At 39.9% G+C, this 21,528-nt stretch overlaps 1 protein-coding gene and 1 long non-coding RNA gene across 2 annotated transcripts; both read left to right on the forward strand.

The window, feature by feature from the left end:
* The first annotated feature begins 12,224 nt into the window (after positions 1-12,224).
* On the forward strand, positions 12,225-13,397 carry LOC121091061. Its single transcript, XR_005828818.1, has 3 exons — positions 12,225-12,295; positions 12,389-12,496; positions 13,089-13,397. It is a non-coding gene; the product is annotated as an uncharacterized LOC121091061 (long non-coding RNA).
* Positions 13,398-14,596: 1,199 nt separating this feature from the next.
* LOC121091621 (inverted formin-2-like) lies at positions 14,597-21,288 on the forward strand. Its single transcript, XM_040601630.1, has 3 exons — positions 14,597-14,827; positions 15,476-15,634; positions 20,100-21,288. The coding sequence occupies exons 1-3, from the start codon at positions 14,804-14,806 to the stop codon at positions 20,208-20,210; spliced, it is 294 nt and encodes a 97-aa protein (XP_040457564.1). The 5' UTR covers positions 14,597-14,803; the 3' UTR covers positions 20,211-21,288.
* The last annotated feature ends 240 nt before the right edge of the window (positions 21,289-21,528 follow it).

Genomic DNA, 21,528 nt, shown 5'->3' on the forward strand with positions numbered 1-21,528 from the left:
CTGCCATGGCTTGTAACCTCTATTCTTTAAGGTTTTCACAGCTCAACTAGACGAAACCAGCTGATCTGACCTACAGTGATGGTGACAGTCCTCTGAACGGGAGCTTGGACAAGACCGTTTCTAGGGTCTCTCCCAATCAACATTTCTATGATTCTCTGTTAAGCAAGAACCAGACACAAAAGAAGCCGAGTAGTTCAGAAAAGATAGGAGGAGGAGATCAGAAACTCTTTCAGGTCTGTACATTAGTCCTCTTTGGTGAACTGGTATCATAAACTCAGAATATGCCCCAGGAGTAGTGACTACATTCACCATAGTAGCAGTCTACAAACCCATCCTGAATCACAGGACAAATGATTTGTTTTTCTAAAATATCTCCTGGATATCTCCTGGAGAAACCCCAGGGAGAACCCAAGTGTTTTTCTCTCTACAGGTACTTTCAACTGTTCTGCTTCACTCGTAGAGGTCTAGAGAACTGAGGAGAGACCCTGACCTCCCACGGGGCATGTCCATGACACACACGGCAGCCTGCAGGGGCCTGGGTGCCGACCACAGCAGAACTGCCTGTAGATCAATGACAGCCAACAAGGTAATCTCTTCAAAAACCATGACCTATTGCAAAACTAGCAAGTGTCCAAGGATTAACGCTATTCTATCCCATCTCTAATCCCTTCAGCTATACAAGCCCCAATTAAAGTAGCTAAAAATCCTTTCCGTTTTGAAGAGTTCATTCCTACTCTCTACAAAGCCTTCTACAAAGTTAATGCTACAATCCACCTTCTCCCAGCCTCCTACTTGTCACAGCCCATCCCTGTACTCTACATACACCTTTGCATGGCTCCTTGACTAAACTGCCTCACTGCTCTGTCCCAGGGCACAAAAATCAGCCAAGGGGTCTTAGCAGCAGTCTCCCCCAATGCCTGCCACCCACAGCTGCTACTGCTGATCCAGCCTTCAGCTGCAGCAGATCCCAAGGCTGCAGATCCCAGCAGCTGCCAAAAAGTACAGCCAGTTCCCTTAAAGGGCTTTTTCATTAACTATCACTAGGACTGAGCCCATAGACATTGAGCACACAGACTTCACAAACCACCCTCCAGGCAGCAGTAGAGGTAGTTACAAGGTGAAAAGTGAGCACTTTTACTTTGTTTCTGGCTGTAACCAGCATTTTGAAAGGAGAAAATGGAGGCACAGCAGTAGCTGGATCTTAACAAGGGAGAGGCAGGTAACTTGCTAGATTGCAAAGACTAAAAAAGGGTTTTGCATGCCAGAGCACTGAAATGAAATACTGGGAACTTGGGCTATCAGGATCGCTGATTTTCTGTCACTGGCTTCCTGTAGCAAGTCATTTCTCTGTGCCTCATTTTCCACATCTGTAAATTCCTTTTGGCAACTGTTGATGAAAAATACCACAAAGGAAATACTGTTAGTAATAAGAAATAAAAAACCCCACACCAAAAACAAACAACAACCAAAACATTCCTCTCTTTTCTGACATCATAACATTTGTGACAATATTAGAGTTAAAAAAAAAAAAGAAGAGGGTAGCTTTCAAAGAACTACTGTTCCCCTAAGACCTCTCTGAATCCAGATTGCAGAAAATCCTTGGAAGCCACTAGGAATGTTTCTGAAAGGAAGAGGGTGACCCTTACAGCAACAAGATTCCTTGTGCAAGAAAATATTAAGATCTCTAGTTTCTTCTACCTCTGATTTTTATCCTTGTAAGAATCATAAACTTCAAGAATAAATTATACCTGTTGTAAAGTCAACAGTGAAGACTATCACGCTGGGATGCTCTTAATGCAAGCAGGTCCCTGAATCCACACCATCGCAAGTGTAGCCCTTTGGATGGTAACAAACAATAGCTTTGTACTCGTTAGGGACAATTTATCTCCATAACTGAGTGACTAACCTTCTCCCTGGTTGGGTTATACAGCCTGTATCTTGCTCCCAGCCATTTGGTAGGCAATACATCTTCTTACACTCAAAAATATCTTGCATTGCAGATACTGACTCTTGTACTTACACTTTTGATGGTTACCTTGAAAGTGTATGGGGCACAGTTTTTAAACAATAATCTCCCGCCTCCAAAAAACCCTTCAGGAATAGCACACGAGGGGAAATAGCAAGTTTTTTGAAGCATTCACTGAAATCCCTGTTTCCAGCATGTTAATCACCAATAAATCAACTATCAACTACAAGGAAAAGAAAGTTTGACAAACATAGCCCCATATCAGCCCATTGGTATCACTAGAAATTAAAAAATGAGAGTGCTTACACAACCCAAGACACAGAGGTATGATTTTTTTGGATCTAACTTAAAAATTTAAACACTATACCATCAGAATACAAGTTATTTCTAGGCTAGTGAGAAGTGTGCCTTTTTTGATGTGTCAGTAAGCAGATGGAAATGAAAGCCTGTATTGTGGCAGTCCTCAAACATCAGCAGCTTTCCCAATAAAACAAAAGGTAGAGTAACACAGCACTGAAAACAGCTTCCCAGTTTATCGCAAATTAATTAATTTCAACTGGATCATCAGAACTGGGCTGGGGTATTGAGTCAGTCTCTGCTCCCTGCCCTGCCTAAACGGTGCCAGCCAATTACCAAGCTGTTGGAGCTTTCTGCAGCATGTTACTCCTTGTCTGGTTGCATTGAGATGTGTCTGTATATATGTATATATTTACCAGACGTGGATTTTTGCACTTTCTAACGAGAAACTTCACACTGAAACATTTTATTTTTTTTTTAATATAACCACAAGCTCATTTGAAGTATCAGCAATGTAAGTTACAACTCACTTGAAGTTACACCAAAGCTTTAATCTTCCTAAGAGCATGGATTTCTCTACACAGTCTCAAAAGTGTCGTCTTTGGAATTACATTATCATAAGGCTATTTACCATTCAAAGTATGTTAGCTGTTTCTTGTGTGATATTACTTATTTATTAGGATTTTTAAAAACAAGACTTTGCTTTACACAAACCCTGTAGCAATTTAGATGAGCACTGATTAAAAAAAAAAGGGCTTTCTAATTAGTAGTCTTTTACTGATACCTCCTATAGCTTAATTAAATAAGCAGCAGAATTTTAACATGATTATTTCTAATAAGATTTTTTTTTTAATCAGCTCATTTTACTCCTAATATTTTTAGTAGAAAATGGCTTATTTTTCATTAGGCTTTTTCATAGTGCTGAATCCCTCAGTTGTCCTGCTAGGGTAATTACAGACGCCTGTACAAGTTTAGCACAAAGATTGTGAAGCCCTAAAGGGATATATTAAGTTGTTTACATAAATTAAATGTAAGCTTGCTTTACCTTTGGGAAAGAGTTAGTGCTTATTTGTGCAAAAAAACATTTATGGAAACCAATAAATTAATTCAAGCAAACAACAAATACAGTTAATACTAATTTTCTATTGTAGGCCTTTGGCTTAGTTATTTTAACTGTTTCCATTTTTAATGTAGATCAAGTGTTATTTTCTGGTTGATTTAACATTTAGTAACTTTAATCTAAGTAATTCTTACAAAACTAAAATTAAAAACACAAATCAAAAGTTTTATTGTTTTCTTTTGCCTTGGATCCACTGGTTCACAATTTTACTGAGGCTGTTGTAAGAGCTGGACACTATTATGAGTAGGAACTGCTAGATTTCAAAGAGAAACTCTTTTAAATTATAGGAGATGCTTTAGAGGTGTGCTATGAACTAGAGATGCATCATTGTAGGTTTTAAAGCAGCTCCCTTAAAGAGTTTTGCCCGTGTAAGTCGTTACTTAAAATTGCTGTGTCAAGAGGAAAATGGTCATTCATAAGTATTAATCTATTCCTTTGGGAACATAACAGGGTGTCTATATTAAATAAGTCTCTGATCCTGCACTAAACATAAACATGAAAGTGCCCATCCAGTTAACTCCATTAAAGCTGCCAACACTAGTAATGCATGTTCTGTTAAAAACTTGTGTAAGGGTTGGGATGATAGTGGTTTTATTTCTGTCTACATAGAGTCCCTAAAAAGGCTGCACCTACTGTGTCATTTCTGGAGCCTTAATAGTTTGCTCATTGCTCCCTCTTTAATGTGTATTGTTGATGAGCATTGCTATAGAAGTTAGCTAAAGAGAGAAATCACAAAGCAGCTACAGCTGCTGAGATTGTGTCCCAGGATGCTGTTCCTCCACAAGAGATGTGTTTGCAAAAGAATGGTTCACTCAGTCAAGCAAACAAAACCAAGCCCAGAGCCAGTGACTCTACCAATTTTGGTAGGTCACTTCCGTGTTTATAACTGGGCATACATACAAGATGGGAACGTCTGCATAGTCTTTTGCAAGAAGCTCTGAGAGAAACCCTATAGTCTCAGGACAAATGTAAAGATTTGTGCTAGATAAAAATTTTGTTGAAGGGCAAAGACCACCTTACTCATGTTAATACTTCCCAGTCATTTCCCTGTGTGCTCACAGGTCCCTAAGCAGCTCAGCCTGAGTCCTCCTCAGCTGTGGCTTGTTTAATTTATTAGGCCATTTGGAGAGTTTTTATCAAAATCCCCACCCTTCTGCACTCAAGGTAGGTTGTGGTAACATGGTTTCTCAGGAACAAGTGGCTGTCCCTGCTGCTTAAGGAGTCCCCTCTGCAGAGTACCTGTAGCAACTTCCATAGGAAGCATCCATTTACCCCTGCAAAAGAAAAATCCCACTGAATGGCTGAGCGACAAGGAGAAAAAAGCAACCAGGTAGGTTTACTATGCTGATAGCATTTGTTCTTCTTTTCTTTATGTGTCACAACAGGAAAATAGAAGGATGAAGAGAGGTCAAAAAGGAGCCTTATGGCCAGCAGTACTGCTTTGCTCCTGACTCACACAGCTGAAACCATGACGTGTAACTTGTGAATCAGAAAGAAATATTTCTGCCATTTACCTCAATGGGAAGGTCACTGTTATTCTGTTTGTCTGTGGGATTAGCAGTAGCCAGCAGCTGCAAGGAACTTTGCTAATTCATGCACCTCCTCATTGTCTTACAGAGCATGACAATGGGACAGGAGCAAGCCACAGAGAACATGCTATTGAGCATGCAGTGCCTAAACAACCACAAAACGCCGTCCAGAAGATCTGTTCAAAAGGTGAACAAATGCATTCAAGCTGATATGGACTTGGAAGAGAAGAACTCCAGTGTAGACCTGACCTTTTCTCCAACTGGCCTTTTCAGGAAGCCACAGCAATGTCCAGGGAACATGTTACCTTCCCAGCACAGTGTTCCCTCATCCTCCCAAGGACAGTCTGGCATGCTGGCTATACTGCCACCCCCTCCACCCTTACCCCCTGGGCAGAAGGTGCTTCTTCCACCCCTTCCCGTGCCTGGCACAAATGATCCGTTGCTCCCACCTCCCCAGCCATGCAGTAATCCTGAATGCAAACATCTTCCTTGTGGATATGGGGGGCAGCCCCACCCTAAGAAGATGCCGACAGTGAGGATGAAGACATTTCACTGGCAGAAGCTCCCCTCTGATGTGGTGAGACGTATGTGCTTCTTTGTTACGCTGGGCTGATCAGGTCATTTAGTTGACAACCAAATAAAAATGCTAATGCTGTGGGCTAGGCCTTGACTCAGTAAGTCAGGTCACACAGCTCATCCCATTACCAACAAAAAAATAGTAATCACAAATAATTATGGAAAGCCAGGCCTTTGCCAATAAATGGAGGAAATGGTAGTTTGGCAAAAGTGCTGAACTGAGGCTCTGTGGCTGCTAAAATTATCTTCTCTTAACCTTTCAGTCTCAGTTTGTTACTTGTTAAAGTGATATTGTGAGGCTGCACTAATTAGTTTGCAAAACCTCTGAGTGTTTTGAGTAGAAAGATCTGTTCAACAATCGTGCTCTGTGGTTCTTGCTAATGAACTCCTGGTGCATCACTGATGTCTTCCCAGCTGAAGCTTTTACTTCTTAATTTTTCTTTTCTTGCACAGCTAGAAGATGCATCAGCCAGGATCTGAGACTGAAAGTTCTTTGTCAATAGGGCTGGGGGATATGTACCCTCAGGGTAGGATGCAGCTTCCAACTTCATTTCATACCAGCCATGTAATTTGTGTGGATTTCTTCCCCCACACAATATAAGGTTTATGGTTAACACACGGTCTGCCAAAGAGGTTTGTAAGTTCTGCTCAACCTTCAGGGAGACAGCAAACATGTTTCTATTTTGCTGCAGCTTTTAATATTCGTTCCACGCAACACAGATCTCATGGCTGTTCTCCATTGTGCTTATCACCAAGAAAGGGGGACATCAGAGGGTAAGAACTTGCTGCTATGATAAAATGCATAAATACACATGTAAAAAAAAATGGTTTGAGCCACAGTCTGATTTCTTGGGCAGAGATACAAAGTCAGATTCATTCCCACTTTCTTCAGTGCCGCTGTTGCAATCTCTGCTAAAGAAAAAGGAGGTGAGATCCTTTGTGAAAGATTCAAGTGATGTAGACAAACTCATGTTTTGAAATGCCATGGGTTCTGGTATGGTTCCTGATGATTCTGGTAATAATGCTGGACTTGGGAGTCCTTATCTCTTGCAAACAGCAACATTTACCTAATTGGATGCAACATCCCCTGCTTGGGTACCACAATTCTGCAATGTGTAGCTGGTCAGGAATAACAAGAAGGATTTGGAGCAGCCCATTAAGTTCATCTGCTGTCTTCAGTTCAGTGAGTTGAATGTGGTGGTAGCTTTCCAGGTTTAATTAGTCTGCAGGCCTTTGGGATGCTATCTGTAGGAGCTGCCACTCTTCTATAATTAACGCCCAGATTAATGAGTGTTATATTTCATTCATTCTCTGAAGTGTTTTCCCTTCCACAAATCACACTGCCTCGAAAGTACTCCTCTATATCTGTGGTCCACCTTGAAGTGTTACTCTCTCCCAGAAAGCCGCTCCATGTGGACTATGATGCCAAGCAGCAGCAAGGGTGTTGTGGAGCCTGACTATGCAAGCCTGGAGCGACTTTTCTCTGTCCCACCAACAGCACCTAAGGAGAAAACTGGGCTAAAACCAGAGAAAACAAAAGAGGTACTCTAGACTGCTCGCTTTTGATAGAGACTGGCAAAATTCTTTGAAGTGAAAAGCTTATTCATTCTTTATTGTTGTCAATTGTTTATAATAAGAAAGTTTGAAATATTTTTATATCCATTGCCTAAGTTTACCTAAAAGAAGCACAGGAGAAGTTTAGAATTAAACATGTTGAAGTAACTCTGCCGAGTGAAAGGTCTTCACCTGAGAGAGGGAGGACATGGGAATTTCAGTATTAATTATTGTAAATTGGAATATTCTAGACAACTCAATTCCCTTCTCTATGCTTTTGCCTCTCTCTCTTTCTAAAATAGATCTAATGACCTGTACTGTTGTAAATAGCTATGAGTTTGATCAGTGAAGATTGTTATTACCAGAGAAGAAGGAATGTTGCCCAACAAACAAACAAAAGCTCTGAAATGTCTGTTAAAATCAAGGTAAATGTATTTCTAGCTGACAGGGTTTTTTTCTTTTCACAGATCACATTCCTAGGTCCAAAGAAAAGCCTCCTTCTGAGCATATTTCTGAAGCAATTTAAGTGGTAAGATTTGGAGCCTATCATCTGAACTACTTATTTTATGTGTCTATGTGTTTATTTAGACATTAAATGAAATAAATTTAGCAGAAATACTTAACCACTATCTTTCTTTAGCAAGGAGTGAACATTTTTCCTTTTTTTTTTTTTTTAACTAATGAAATGTGTCAGTCTCTTCCCAGACATTTAATATCATGTCTCAAACTGGTATTAAACCTAAAATGAACTACTAATTCCTAAAGAGACGGTATCAATAAATAACAGCAAAATCATGTGGAAACATATTTTTCTTTGTTATTATTGACATAAGTCTCAACTGCCAGCAGCAACTATTAGTGAAGATTCCTGATTGGAAGTTTCAAGTTAGTGAACTGATTTTAAAGAAACCTCTCCAAGGGTTCAGATCCAAAATTGTATATGGGTTTTATTTGCAGTTTTTCTATAAATAGGAAATAGTTTCTACAATTAAACAAATGGAAATTTACCAAGTCATAGTCCTCATAGGAAGGGAGGGAGGAAACAAAAGAAAGGAATCCGTACTAGTTCTTGGCAAAATACCTCTACTCTTCGATTCCCTGAAACTACTGCAGGATGAAGATGGATGTTCTGCTCTCTCTCTGCCCTTTGTGTAACAGCCCGTGTTACCAGGGCTTCAGAAAGAAACTCAGCCTAGAAGCTCTTTTGTGTTAAGAATAACTCAGAATCGGTCAGAGGGACTTTTTCTAACTTATTTTATTGTTTTTTCCATTGCAAACCACTTCTTCGTGGGGAAGAGCTGTGCATAGCCTAATCCAGTTGCTATTTCCTCTCTCTGCATGACTCCCTGGGCAGCACTTACGCCCTCCTGGGAGCAGCTGGTGACCGTGGGATCAGAGTTGAGCCCTGCCTGCACCCCCGAGGGATGAGGCTGTTCTGAGCCAGGTGCTGCCTCTGTCAGCGCTGGTGGCTGCAGGGAGCCAAGCTCTCTAGAGCCCAAACCAGAGCAGTCTGGACTCATTTCAAAGATATGTTGTCTGCCTAAGTTTCAGGCAAGGATTTTGGGTAAAACCTTTGGGGATCTTTATAAATACTTCTCAGCAGGAGGAGAGCCGTTGTTTTTAGCCTTGGCTTTGCTGCAAGCAGTGGAGAATTTCAAAAGTAAATCTCTTCTCAGTGACGCTGGACACTCACAGTAAAATGAAAACCTTCAGGGTTTGTTGTGTAAAGATGAACAAAGCCCGGAAAGCACAACTAAATTATGAGGAATATTGCTTTAGGCTTAAAAAAAATCCTTTGCTTTTTCATATCTCTACTGTACTTCTGAGGACTGAGATCCAAAAAGCAATGGGAGGCTAGTACATAAGAATGACTTCGTTTACTCTCACAGTGCTAGCTGAGAGATTGTTATGTTCTGTTTGTCAAGCTACTCCTCCCTACGCTGTTGCTCCATAGTACTTCTTTCTTTCCTACAGCTCCAATGAAGAGATTGTTGCCATGATTCAGAAAGGGGATAAATCAAAGTTCAATGCTGATCTGCTGAAGCAGCTACTTAAACTGCTACCTGAAGACCACGAGGTATCTATCAAATGCTTTATTCTGATTGAGTTTAGTGTGTTTTGTGCTCAGCTTGAAACACTTGCACTGCTAAAACAAGAAGTTATGACTGGATCCCACATCTTCCTGCACCATTTTGGACAATGACCTTCCCAGGCAGAGCGGTAGGAAGGCTGCCCCAGCAAGAGTCTGGCCTCTTTGCACAGAGGTTGGGCAACCCAACACAGTTGGAAGACCCAACACAGATGAAGGCCAAGTACTGCTCGCTGTTCCCGTTATTTTAATTAGGTGGATGAAGTACATGAGCATTTGTGGGTTTAGGTGATTAAAAAGCCTTTCAGAGCAGGTTTCAGTGAGGAGGAAGGACCCATCTTTTTAAAGGGATTGCTGGACTTCTGTGGACTATAGCTTGCTGAATCTCTGCCTACAGATCAGGGATTCATCCTGCAAGATGCTGTACAGATGCAGATGACCTCCCAGAAAACCCAAAACCTACATGTTTGCCCTTGCAGACCAGTCATTAAATGGAATTTATTGTTCATCTGCCTCACTCCCATTGCTTGTGCACATAGCAAGTTCAGAAAATCCAGTTTCATGCCTGTGAAAAGCAATGAGCATCAGAAATATTTGTGTGGTTATTTTACTGTTTTATTCCCCATTAGATAAATAGCCTGAAATCTTTCAAAGAAGAAAAATCAAAACTAGCAAACACAGATCAGTTTTATCTCCATCTCTTAGAAGTTCCTAGGTAAGCCAAATTTTCCTTGTCTTCAACCCGCGAGTGTGGCTCTTGTAAGATTATTCCATAAGAATTAAGATCTGTTTCCTGTGAAGAGGGATGTTCCTGATATTCAGTCTTCAGGATAAATCATCTGACTGCTGTTTGTAGAGCTAGTTTGAGAAACTTTTCCTTTCCAAAGGCCAAAGAGGTTTTCAGACACCTTTTGCAAACTGCAGCTAAATTAATCTTGGTATTAAAAAAAATCTTGAATGTTGTACAGTTGTACGGCATGAAGTTGCAGACTGAATCCTGCCATCAGGCTGCTGATTGACTCCACCACTGGCTTAGATTCCAGTCTACCAAAGAGAGCCCACAAACCTATGAGTGAATCACAGCAGCGCCTGTGCTTTCACCACCTCCCTCATTTTTACCAAGTCAGATGAGGTGCACGCAGATAAATTTTCATGCTGTTCATAAAAACATGGTAATGTGTCATAATTCATAGCAATAGCCCTCCATAAATCTGATCAGTTGCCATGCCACAACCAGAGACATCTTTTTCAAAATGTCCTGGTGAAAATGTGGGTTTTCATCTTTTCAAACTTATAACTAGCTTGAAAAGTACTTTAGAAAATGTTTTCATGGTTCTTCCACAATATTAATCCATGATGAGGCATAAATATCATTAAAGGATACCACTGCAAAAATATTTTGAATTTCCTTTTTGGAATTTAAAAGGAGGAACAAAACTTGTGGCTAGGGCTGCCCAGGAACTGTAAAAAATTATGGCCCCATTATGCAAGGAAGTCACTGCCAGATGTCAGTGCAACACAGCTTTCTGAAAGAGGAGATAATTGTTTCTAGGACGCTTTTGGAAATATCTGAGTATTTGATTTATTTATAATTGAGTTCTCATGTCAGGGCATTAGAGAGGACATAACAATGCTGGTACTGCGCTTTGCCTAAAATAGGTGATTCTTTTGCTGAATACAAGGCAATTAATCAGGCCTGTGTGGAGGGTTTTGTGGTATTTGTTCAGGTTTTTTCCACTGATCTCTTTTAGCTACCAGTTACAGATTGAATGCATGCTGATTTGTGAGGAAACAAAAATTCTGCTGGAGTGTCTGTGGCCAAAAGCACAAGCCATCAGGACAGCCTGTGAAAGTAAGTACCTCAGTGCTGTGCCTATGCCCATGTTCAGTCATAGGAAGCCTCTCTTCTACTTCAATAGCATCAGTGGTAGCATATGCTATAATCTAATCAAAATTAAACTTCTAACTGCTGAATATGTACCAAACTTCAAAATGATTCTGCAGATTCCTGCTTCTAGAATTCATTCTGCAGAATTGCAATTCGTGCTGTCCTGCTCTGAAGGGGAGCTTCAGTTGACATGAATGACACAAGCCTCTTTCCTCTCCATGGGTCTGCAGAGAAGAAAATTTCCTTTATGTCAATGCCAGATTCTGTTTGCCTATAGGTTAAACTTTTGTGTGAAGTGGAGGCTTTTGTCCATAACAATGAGTCGGTTCCAGTTTTTCCTCTAGTGCACACAGTTCACAGTCCAGTGTAGCTCTGTGTTGGAGTAGACCACAGTGATGTTCCAGAATCTGGTTTGGCTTCCAAAATGAACATCCCAGATGATGTTCACCAGTGTTTCAGGAACGCCCTCCACACAAAATTAACCTTGGTGTTAGTTTTAAATCAATTCTTTCTTGAAGTTACTCTTGGATTCTAGTTTCAGCTCAATGGTTTGAGGGAGTCATTAACCTGTTGAACATTTAAACTGCAAAACTTCTATGTTTGCACATAAAACTTGGCTATACCTGGATGTCTTGATGTCCATGCTATAGTTACTCTTTACTGTGTTGCAATCAACAGCGCTCTGCAGTCCCACCCTGTCATCCCCATCTCCCCTCCGTCCTGTTGCATGGCACAGCATTTCTATTCTAGTTCTGCCAAAAACTTTATTTTACTCCAGATTTTCCTGTAAAATGCATTGCTTCTGGTTATCACTCTCACTAACAATGACACAGAGGCAAAATGCTCTTTGCTTTTCTTAACCTAGAATAATATGTGCTGGAAATGGGGGCTATAGACTTTTGCAAGCTTATACGCTTTATCATATGCGGTTCTCCCTCACAAGGAGCTGCACGGATGACACATCTACTCCAAACTTGATGGGAAAACTAGTTTTCCATCTATTTGTAGAGAAGAGATCACAGTAGAAACATTCTGCTTCCATTCAGCAGATTTATTTCTGTACTGGTATATTTCCAAATCCATAACAAGGGCTTGACATAATATTGGATGAGAATTTTGTTACTCCCACTGTCAAACCTAAGGAAAATCCTATTTCAGACCATGTAATTTAATTTTTTGAAAATGTCTCTCTTTTTATTCTTCAGCACTTCTTACCAGTCACCGACTGCCAGTTTTCTGCCAATTGATTCTCAAAGTTGGAAACTTTATGAACTACGTAAGTAAATGATTTCTGTAATTGCTGTATTTCTAAAGATAATAGAAAACACAACTGGAAACTGAAGGAAGGACTTTTTTCTCTATTTTCTAGGGGCATCATACTGGAGATGCTGGAGGTTTTAAAATTAGTGCATTGCTCAGACTAACAGAAACAAAAGCAAACCAAAGCCATGTTAATTTGCTTCACCATATTTTGGAGGTACAACAAAATTGTGAAATTATTCCTGTGTGTGGTGTTCTCAGATATTCATTCCCCAGAAACTAAGGGTCTTTGACCTCAGTAGCACCCTGCTGTAGGTATCTGGAGGGGTGAGCCTCTGTGTGTGAAATATGATGAAAACTTTTCCACCACTCTCTATACAGATGGTATCAAATCTGTATGTAGTAATGTTTAGAGAGTTACACTGTTTCCTTTCTTAAGTTCACTTAACATGTCTGCTTGTGGTTTCCTTTTTCTTTTCCAATTGCTCTCTTGTGTTGGCATGTCTCCCAAACACACCTGTCAAGTTAAATTAATTTTAGTGGTATGAAGACAAAATCTCAGGTCAGCTTGCACACTATGGCAGCACATGGGATGTAAGACTGAGAAGTTAAAAGAGCCTTTTGCTTTCTTTTTAAATCCCTGTGGGTACCAACCTGAGAAAAAGAATGAATGAAACTAAATTTACCTCTATGTTTATAAGACTGAAAACTAAAGTGTTGATTTTTTAGTCCTGATGTTGTCCAGCTTAAAAACTTCCATACTCTTTGACTGAACTCTGCAAGGTAACCATTTTTCACTTTAATTTTAGGAGGCTGAAAAAAACCACACAGATCTGCTGCAGCTTCCCAGAGATCTTGATTTTGTTTCCATGGCAGCAGGGTAGGACACTGTTTGTTTTTGTCATGTATGAATTGCCAACCTCTTTAATGCCAACAAGGACCTGAGTCATTTTATGGTGGTGTAATAAGGTCACAGAAATTCTCTGCTGTAGGAGAGAGAGGTTCCCTTCTAACACCAAACAGTGCTGAGATTTATAAATCAACCTGTTTAAGACCTTTTTATGTGGACCTCAGTGTGACTTGTCTTTTGGAGGAGTAAAACTGTATAAATAGTGAACTCTCACATTTTCAAGGATTGAGTTCTTCCACATATTTCAATAGAAACCTATCTTTCTGGAAATCTCAGTCATATTCATGTGCAAGCCCATCAGGAGATACGTGCACAGACCTCGTCTAAGGAGGTAATGATTGGAGTGACTTACCGGCAATTGGGGAACCTTAGGAGTCCCCAAGCTGAGTATAAGCACAAGTTTCTAATATATGTGGGTAGAAAGAAAAAAGTCTGTTTCTGCAGACTTTCCTGCATGTGCCTGAAAGCCTCATAAGTCTAACATCAGCTCTTTCTGTTTAGCTCAGAAGAATCACATGGAGATATGTTAAACTACACAACATTTTCTTAATCCTGTTATGAAGTCATAGGAACTTTGCAATGTTTTAGATTTCCTTGTAACTAGAAGCAGGGGGTACCTTTTAAATGTGGAGATGGATTAACATTTTTTAAGAGGTTGCTAAATAATTTTTTTAAAGTATTTTTACTCAGTAATACAACAGAAAAGATGGCTTTTGTGAGTTTATCTGTGCAGAATTGAAGTTGGATGTTGTTTTGAAACATGAATCTTCTTTCAGGTTGTGTCATAATAGAAATACTTTTGTTACCTGAAGTTAAGTCTTACTGGTCAATGATATAAATGTGCTCTTTCTTATAAAATAATTGCCCTCTAGTTTAGTCAAACTCTCAAACTTAGAAAATTGATTTGCTAATCAACCTGTGGAGAACTGTTTACAACGCAGATCCTGCAAAGGACTTTTCTAATGCTGCTCACATCTGGATGCACCATGAACCATCGCATCAGGTTTTGTTAATTCAGTATGTTTTATCTGGCAGAAAGAGCAGGTCAGAACCATAGAAGATGTTGGTTCAGCAATGTACCACGTGAGCTAAATGAACTCTGAGAGGAGACACAGTTTTGGACTATAAATAGATTACAGAGAAAAGGCAAAGAAGGAAAAGAGCCAGCTAAAGGACAGTATTGGCACAAGCGAGATGACTGCATGTTACCTATGAATAAAAATAGGCTGAAATTTTGGGGGGAATTTTTTGAATACTATGACAGTGAGGTTCTTCCACAGCCTGTCCAGGGAGGTAGTGAGGGCAAAAGCACAGATTCTTTCTTGGATGAGGGTTTGAGCACATACAAAAGGATATATATACCACATATAAAGGAGAACTAGCAAAAGCAGGGTCAGGGCTGGGCAATTAATTCTACATTCATTTGCAGAGATGATACTGTTCATAATAATATTTTAACTCAATGAAAACAAAAGGCTCACCCCTTCAACTTATTGTCCCTTTTGTGGACCTTTCAGAATCCACTTTGACGTTATACGGGCTGAGGCAGGTTCCAATTTCAGGAAACTGTTGGAAATAGAGAAGCGTTTGGTTTTGTCGACAGACGATTTAAAAATGCAGCATGCAGAATCTGTTCAAGTAGGTAACATGGGTGTGACACGCTTCCCATCCTTCTTCCTAAACACTTGAAATCTCTTCTTAAAGGCCCTGTAATTCAGGTTGCATATGGACATAGAGCTCTATGGGAAAGGGATCATAACTATACTCACCCACACCCTGGTGGAAGGAGCATCCCAAATTTTCCTCCACTTCTGTAATGTGGTATTGTGATAAGGAAGCAGCTGAGGACCAGTCACCTTTGTGTGTGGGCACAAGAAAGGAAGGTCCTAAAAACTTAATGTAGGATACTATACACTATTATATAGTATATATATATATATACTATATATATATTATATACTATAAATATGTACCCTGCAGTACAGAAATATGTTTTGTCTCACTGCTCTTTGGGCGGGGGGGGGGGGGGGGGGCGGGGAGCGGGGCAGGGGGAAGTGAGCAGATATGCTTTTTGTGTGTGTACATACATCCACACATCCTAGGCTTTCATGTTCTCAAAACAGGATCACTTAACTAAAGCTAAAATCCTGGTGCTGTATCTCCCCGATCTTCATTGTCAGTTTTAAAAAACCTGACCAATCTGTGTTAACTGGCTTGAGTCTTCTGGGCAGCTCAGAATATGCTGCTTCTAAATATGTATAAATTGTATTGCCAACTGTGTCTCAGGGCAGCCTCGATGCTTCAAAGAACCTGTTGAAGGAGTTTGCCACCATTGAAAAGAAGAAGAAAGAACTTGCTGATTATCTTTGTGAAGAAAAATTGTCTTTGGAAGATGTATTCAGCACAATGAAAACCTTCAGAGAGCTCTTCCTCAAGGCCTTACAGGTGGGTGTGCATTAGTGACTGTTTAGAAATAGATTGAGAACTTTTTTTTTTTTTCAGCAACCAAGAATTTTTTTGTTCTTCTACTCCAAGCTGAGCTACCTAAACCCTGACTGCAGGAGTAAAAGAAAGTAGCTGTTCATTTGCTTGCAACCTGCAACGTGAAATGACCATGTGGGCAAATATAATTGGGGGTGGGGGATGAGTAGGGTGTTTTGGGGTTTGGGGTTTTTTTTGCTATGGAGAGCTAAGAACCCTCTGAGTTGTTGTTCCCACTGTAAAATTATTAATCAGGCCTCAGTTCAATAGGAGCTCGGTGATGTGTGAAAGAATGAGCAACCTGACATGCTTTATAGCCTTGATAATAGGCAAAAGGTAAATTTGCCAACAGCCAGCCTAAGTTTACATGTAGGTATTTCATTGTACTGGCTAGTTCAAAACAATAGGGGTTTTGTGCCCCTCCAAAACTATGAATCTCCCAAGAGATTATATTTGGCACTTCATCAACTTATAAGACTTGACTCCTTGCAATAAGTAGTACAAAAACAGCAGCTTCACCGTAAAAGTTGTGTAGAGCACCTTCCAACTAGTAAGCCCCCAGTAAACCTCCACTTTGCATCCCCTACTACATACTTCAGACCTGAACTAATGTACTACCTCTAGGGTTTTCTTAATGCCAGGTGATAGTGGCTTCACATTTACATATTTTAACAACAACAATCATACGCCCTCCTGTGCTGGTTCCAGGAGAGGCCCAGACTGGATCTGTCTCCTGTAGAGGGAATCATCCATATTACAAGTAGTACTGCAGTATTGCAAGAATACAGACAACTATGAAGGGCAATGTCAAGGCAAGAGAGGCCGAAGGAGTGCTTTAGGGCAGATTGTAATTTCAGATGAAAATAAAGGAGCTTCTGAGGAAGTGTTGAAAGATGAAAAATATATCCTGTACGGTTCTCACTACCTGCTTCTCCTGTGAGGCACTGGACTTCAATTTTGCAAGCAATGCAACCCAGGCTCCAAAATGATGTGATAGCATGACAGTCTGGAAAACAAACCCGACAAACCCACAGATCCTTTGGCAATGCACTTGATCTTTAAGAGTTCCTAAAAGTCTAGGCAGGAAGGAAAGAATTAAGAGAGTGAAGAACATAATGGCTCAGTATCTGTGAGCTATACAGGAAAACTGCTGTGAAGGGTAAATCCAGCAACTGCAGTTCTTCAGGGAAACAGTCCCAATAAAGGTTATGTAATGTCCTAGTATAGCTGCAGAAGATTAAAACTACTTTTTTGGGTGCTGCTTGTTCACAGCCAGGTTGGAGCAATGAGAAAGAAGCTTCTTTCTATCTACCCAACATGTAAACTCCCTTTCATCCTATTTTTGGTTCCATTTCCCATCAGTCCCTTACCTCAAAGGTACCACAGCTGTTAGCCACACTGTATGCATCTGTTACCTCCATTGCAGACCTGTAATATAATCTCCTCTCCCTTCTTCCCTTGCTTTCTCCCGATAAGTGTTGTAAAGATACTGTCTGTGCTTGAAACAGCAACATGCTGGTAGGTTGAAGGTTTTAATTTTTAAAGCATCTTTTTGTTCTGTGATTTTGATTTTACACTAGAATCAGCCACATGCATCATCTCTTTCCAGTGTTGTTTGACATAAGCTTTAAGGTTAAGGTGTAACTTTTATTTTGAGATGAGTCTTCCATGTAAAGCAGGTCTCTTAGCACTTCCAAAATTGTTAGTGCTATCCTTCCATTCTTGCATCAACTAAGAAGCGAAATAATTTGATAAATAGTGATCCTTCATGGCTCCTAAGCTTACCTAGAGAGGTTTTGAGTTTATTATTTCTTGGTTTAAACCAAATGTTTCTCCATTCCATAAGGATTCTTTATGGTCTGTTATCCTTCAGGTAACAAAAACTGAGCTACACAAATCAATTTACTATAATAAAAATCTGCCCTCTTCCTCTCCATCTACTTGAAGAGGTAAAAAAAACCCAAAAGCTTTTCAAACATCCAAATGATCCCCAAAACTGACATAGTGAAAAGAAGCTGGTTTGTCACCCAGGGCTGATGACTGTCTCATCAATTCTCAAAAAATAAAAGGAGCAGATGGCAGGAGGAAGGAGACAGAAAATAGCTTCCCAGCTTAAAGATAAAAAAGAAGAATTTGAGATACACTGTGAACAGAGTTGTAAAATTGTGGGCAAAAGAAACACTGTGTGATTATAGGGGGCTGGGAGAAACATTAGATTTCTCTTGGCACTTGCAGCTGTTTGAACAGGGGAGCTCCCAGCAAAGAGGCTGTCTAATCTCAGGAAAAGGGGGGAAAAAAATGTTAAACAAGATTTGCTCTAGGAAGTACCCAGTTGATGACAGAGGTTATATGGGCAGCTTTGCACAGGGATAGTTCCTCTCAGTGCTTCCCCAGGATAACGGAGCTGAACAGCTGCTCCTCAGGAGGGTGCATATGGTGTTGGAACAGGATGTGCTCTAGATAGTGTGGGGATAAACAGTTGTCATGGAGCATCTTTTAATTCAAAGATCAAGCAAGTATCTAACATCCCACAAAGAGCAAATCCAAAGTGACACCCCTCTTTCATTTAATATCATTCATACAGCTGCCTTCAATAACCCAGGAGATGGAGAAGGGATTGTGACTATTCATTCCTCTGCCTTGCTAGCACTTTACCTTGTTGGGCTTTCTTGTGTTGAAGTGACTCTTAAACAGTGTGTTTACATGGAATTGTTATATGTATATATATATTTTTAATTGCTCTGAACAATTTGGTTCAGGCTTGCTCAATCCATAAATTTATTCCTAATGTATCTCAGTTTGTTCTCAGTACTCTCTGCATGTGCTGCTCAAGTAGCAGGACAACATGCCCCTGAATTCACCTCCTCTGTTCCTTGTGTTACAGAGACATTCCCCCAGGGACCACAGATCTGCAAGTCTCTTAACAGCCATAACATCTCAAATTCCTGCTGTGTCTTAGCGTGATGTCTTTATCAGGCAAGCATGTAGGAGGCATACGGTGATGGAAGGCTTTTAGTCTCCATAAGACTTCACTGCCTGTACCTCATTCCTTCAGATGCACCTTTGATTCAGGGCAAATATATCCTTTTCTTTCTTTGTCATGAGTATACCATTTTTCTCCTGTTTTCTAGGCATCCAGTGAAGGTCCCCATAACCTTGAGCCTACAATGTTCCTATATTTCAGAGAGACTAACTATTAATGTTTGCAAGTCTTCTTTACTTGTCTGGAACTTTCTTTGGACCAAAGAATCCTAGGCTTTTGCTTTCTATAAAGGCTCTAAGAAACTTGTGCATGTTTCCTGGGGTGACTTCAGTACATCTAACAGAAATAGTGGCAGATAATCCATAGCAATCAACAAAATCTATCACTATACTGGGAAAATATCTTTCTGCTGCTAAATAAACACAAAGGAGACCTGACATGTCTCATCAAGAATCATATCTGCACCAAATAATCCACATCTTCCTGGAAATTATTAAATTTTGTAATATCACACAGCAGCACCCTCCTCTTAACATCACAAATCTTTGACAGTAGGCCCAATACCTACTCATCTACCTACAACACACAGACTAGCTACTGACTGGTTGCAATCAAAAGCAGGCAAGCTTCCAGGTGGTGATGGCAATGTTTTGATGGTCATTGCAGCTCTGGAACAAGGGCTGCATAAAATGGCTTTTGTCATCTTGATCCTTTGCTACAGTTGTCCCAGTTGTCCAGAACTATCCTCTCCTATGATTGTGCTACTTATCAAAAGCCAGAAATACTCTTTCACTGAGTAAGGGTCTTCCTTTATTAGGAGTAATTGTTAACTTCTTTCTCCTCTGTTAATCATATCACCTTGGTACCAGCAGCTCTGTGGAAAAGAGAGTCCTGCCTGTCTGCTTAAATCCCAACAGAATTTTGCAACTGCTACCAACCAACATCCAGCTTGGATTCTGCCACTGAACACTAGTGCAGAAATATAGCTGGCAAATTTAATGGGTCCCTGAACAGAAACTGTGAACTGCTGCTTGACACAGTTGAAGAGTTCCTGAAATTTCCGTTAGAAATCCCTGAATACAAACAACATAAAATCAAGGTTGCTATAGGATAAATCTCTAGAATAATAATTAAGCTAAACTAATGTTCTGTTTTGTGGACAAAGGGACTAATTGAGAAAAACGCATTTCAGTCCATAGTTGAACATTGCAGTTAAAGCTGATGAAATAGTTTGCTGGTAACATCATCATATGGAGAAGGTCCAAAGGATTGACCAGGAAGCTTTGTTCTGCTATTTACCCTCAAACCCCAGCAGCTGAGATTTTAGGTGTGCATAGGGCATAGTCAGAATAGTTATTCATTGCAAACTGAGAGTTTCTTAACCAGCTTTTCCTTCAGTAACTCTTTTTTTTAAATTTTTTTATTTGTCATTCTATCTGAATGCAGGAAAATCAAGAAAAGAAGGAGAAAGCTGCAAAGGCTGAGAAAAGGAAGAAACAGCTTAAAGGAGAAGATGCTAAAAGGCTAAAGGGAGAGTATGGAAACAGCGGTACATAAACAAAAATTAATTCTGGTTTTATTAGACAGTCTTTTGTTAATTAGGAAGATTTTACCTGTTTAGCTGTGGCTGATCTAACACAATGAGAGTGATTTGGCCATGGATGTTGTAGTAGTCAAGCAGATAGTATAGCAAGACATCAATTTTCAAGTGCATGGGAATACCTGGAAGAAAACATGATAGGGATGTTAGAAAAAATCACTCCCAATGAGCAAGTTATTACCATTTTGCTTAGAGGCGGGTGATAGCCTGCTATTGCTCTGAATAGCTGTTGGAAGACTTTCAGGGATGTACGAAGTTGCACATACTTGAACTTCAAGCTGTGCTGTGTCACTGTGGTAGGCAAGTTGTGTCATGAGTTACTGTCACCACAACATTTGCTTTTCTCTGATTAGAGGTCTGATTCCTTAAAATGGTTATGCGTGTGCTTAAAGGAACATCTGTGCTTTGCTAAAGAATGGCTGATTGACATAAATGCAGAAAAGCATTTGCTGTGCTGGGCCTCCTGGGTGTCAAGCATTGCTAGTGCTAACATTGGCGCATGTGTGGTTTAAAATTTTATTTTGGCAAATACTTGTCATCCAGTTTTCTTGAAGATTTCAGCCAATAACATTTGGTTATGATTCTTGATTCTTCAGATCACCACTGCAAAAATAGCATTAGTAACTCTGAGTAGAGTTCATGTAAATATTTCTCTTGATTCTCACTCCTTGGAAAACTGGTTTCCCATGTATCTGGTGTCTAAATAAAGGGCCTTCTTTTAGCTGCTCTTTCACAATTACTCACCTTTAGAGATACATACTAAAAATACGTAAAATTCAATGAAAACTGACCAAAACAAAGTTTTCAATATTGTCTTGACAAGCTGTACTGCAAATGTATTTTACGTACTTTGCAATCATAACATGCTTAATGTAAAGCTGCAGATTAAAACAATAAAACTTTTTGCTGTAAATACAGAAAAGTTACTTATTATATGGTAAAATAAAATTATAAAGCAACATTCAGCAGCTGTCAGGATTAAAGGTGTGCTTCAACCCTGTGAAAAGAAGGAGCACCAGACCAGAATAACCTTCTGCATTTCCAACACACAGTTTAGATGGAAATACCCTTATTTTTGGTCCTTCGCAAGAAGGTAGATTTAATTCTTGGGATATAAACTTAAACATAACTAAGCATTTAGACTCTGAATTATTTCTCAGTACTTATTTTAGAAAACTGTACATAATACTGGTGACAATGAGAATCAGGCATTTTTTTAATTCTATTTTAATCTCTATCAGGATATGGTGACATAAATTACAGAGGGTATCAGAT

This window comes from Falco naumanni, chromosome 7 (assembly GCF_017639655.2).
Source record: "Falco naumanni isolate bFalNau1 chromosome 7, bFalNau1.pat, whole genome shotgun sequence".
Classification (NCBI taxonomy): Eukaryota; Metazoa; Chordata; class Aves; order Falconiformes; family Falconidae; genus Falco; species Falco naumanni.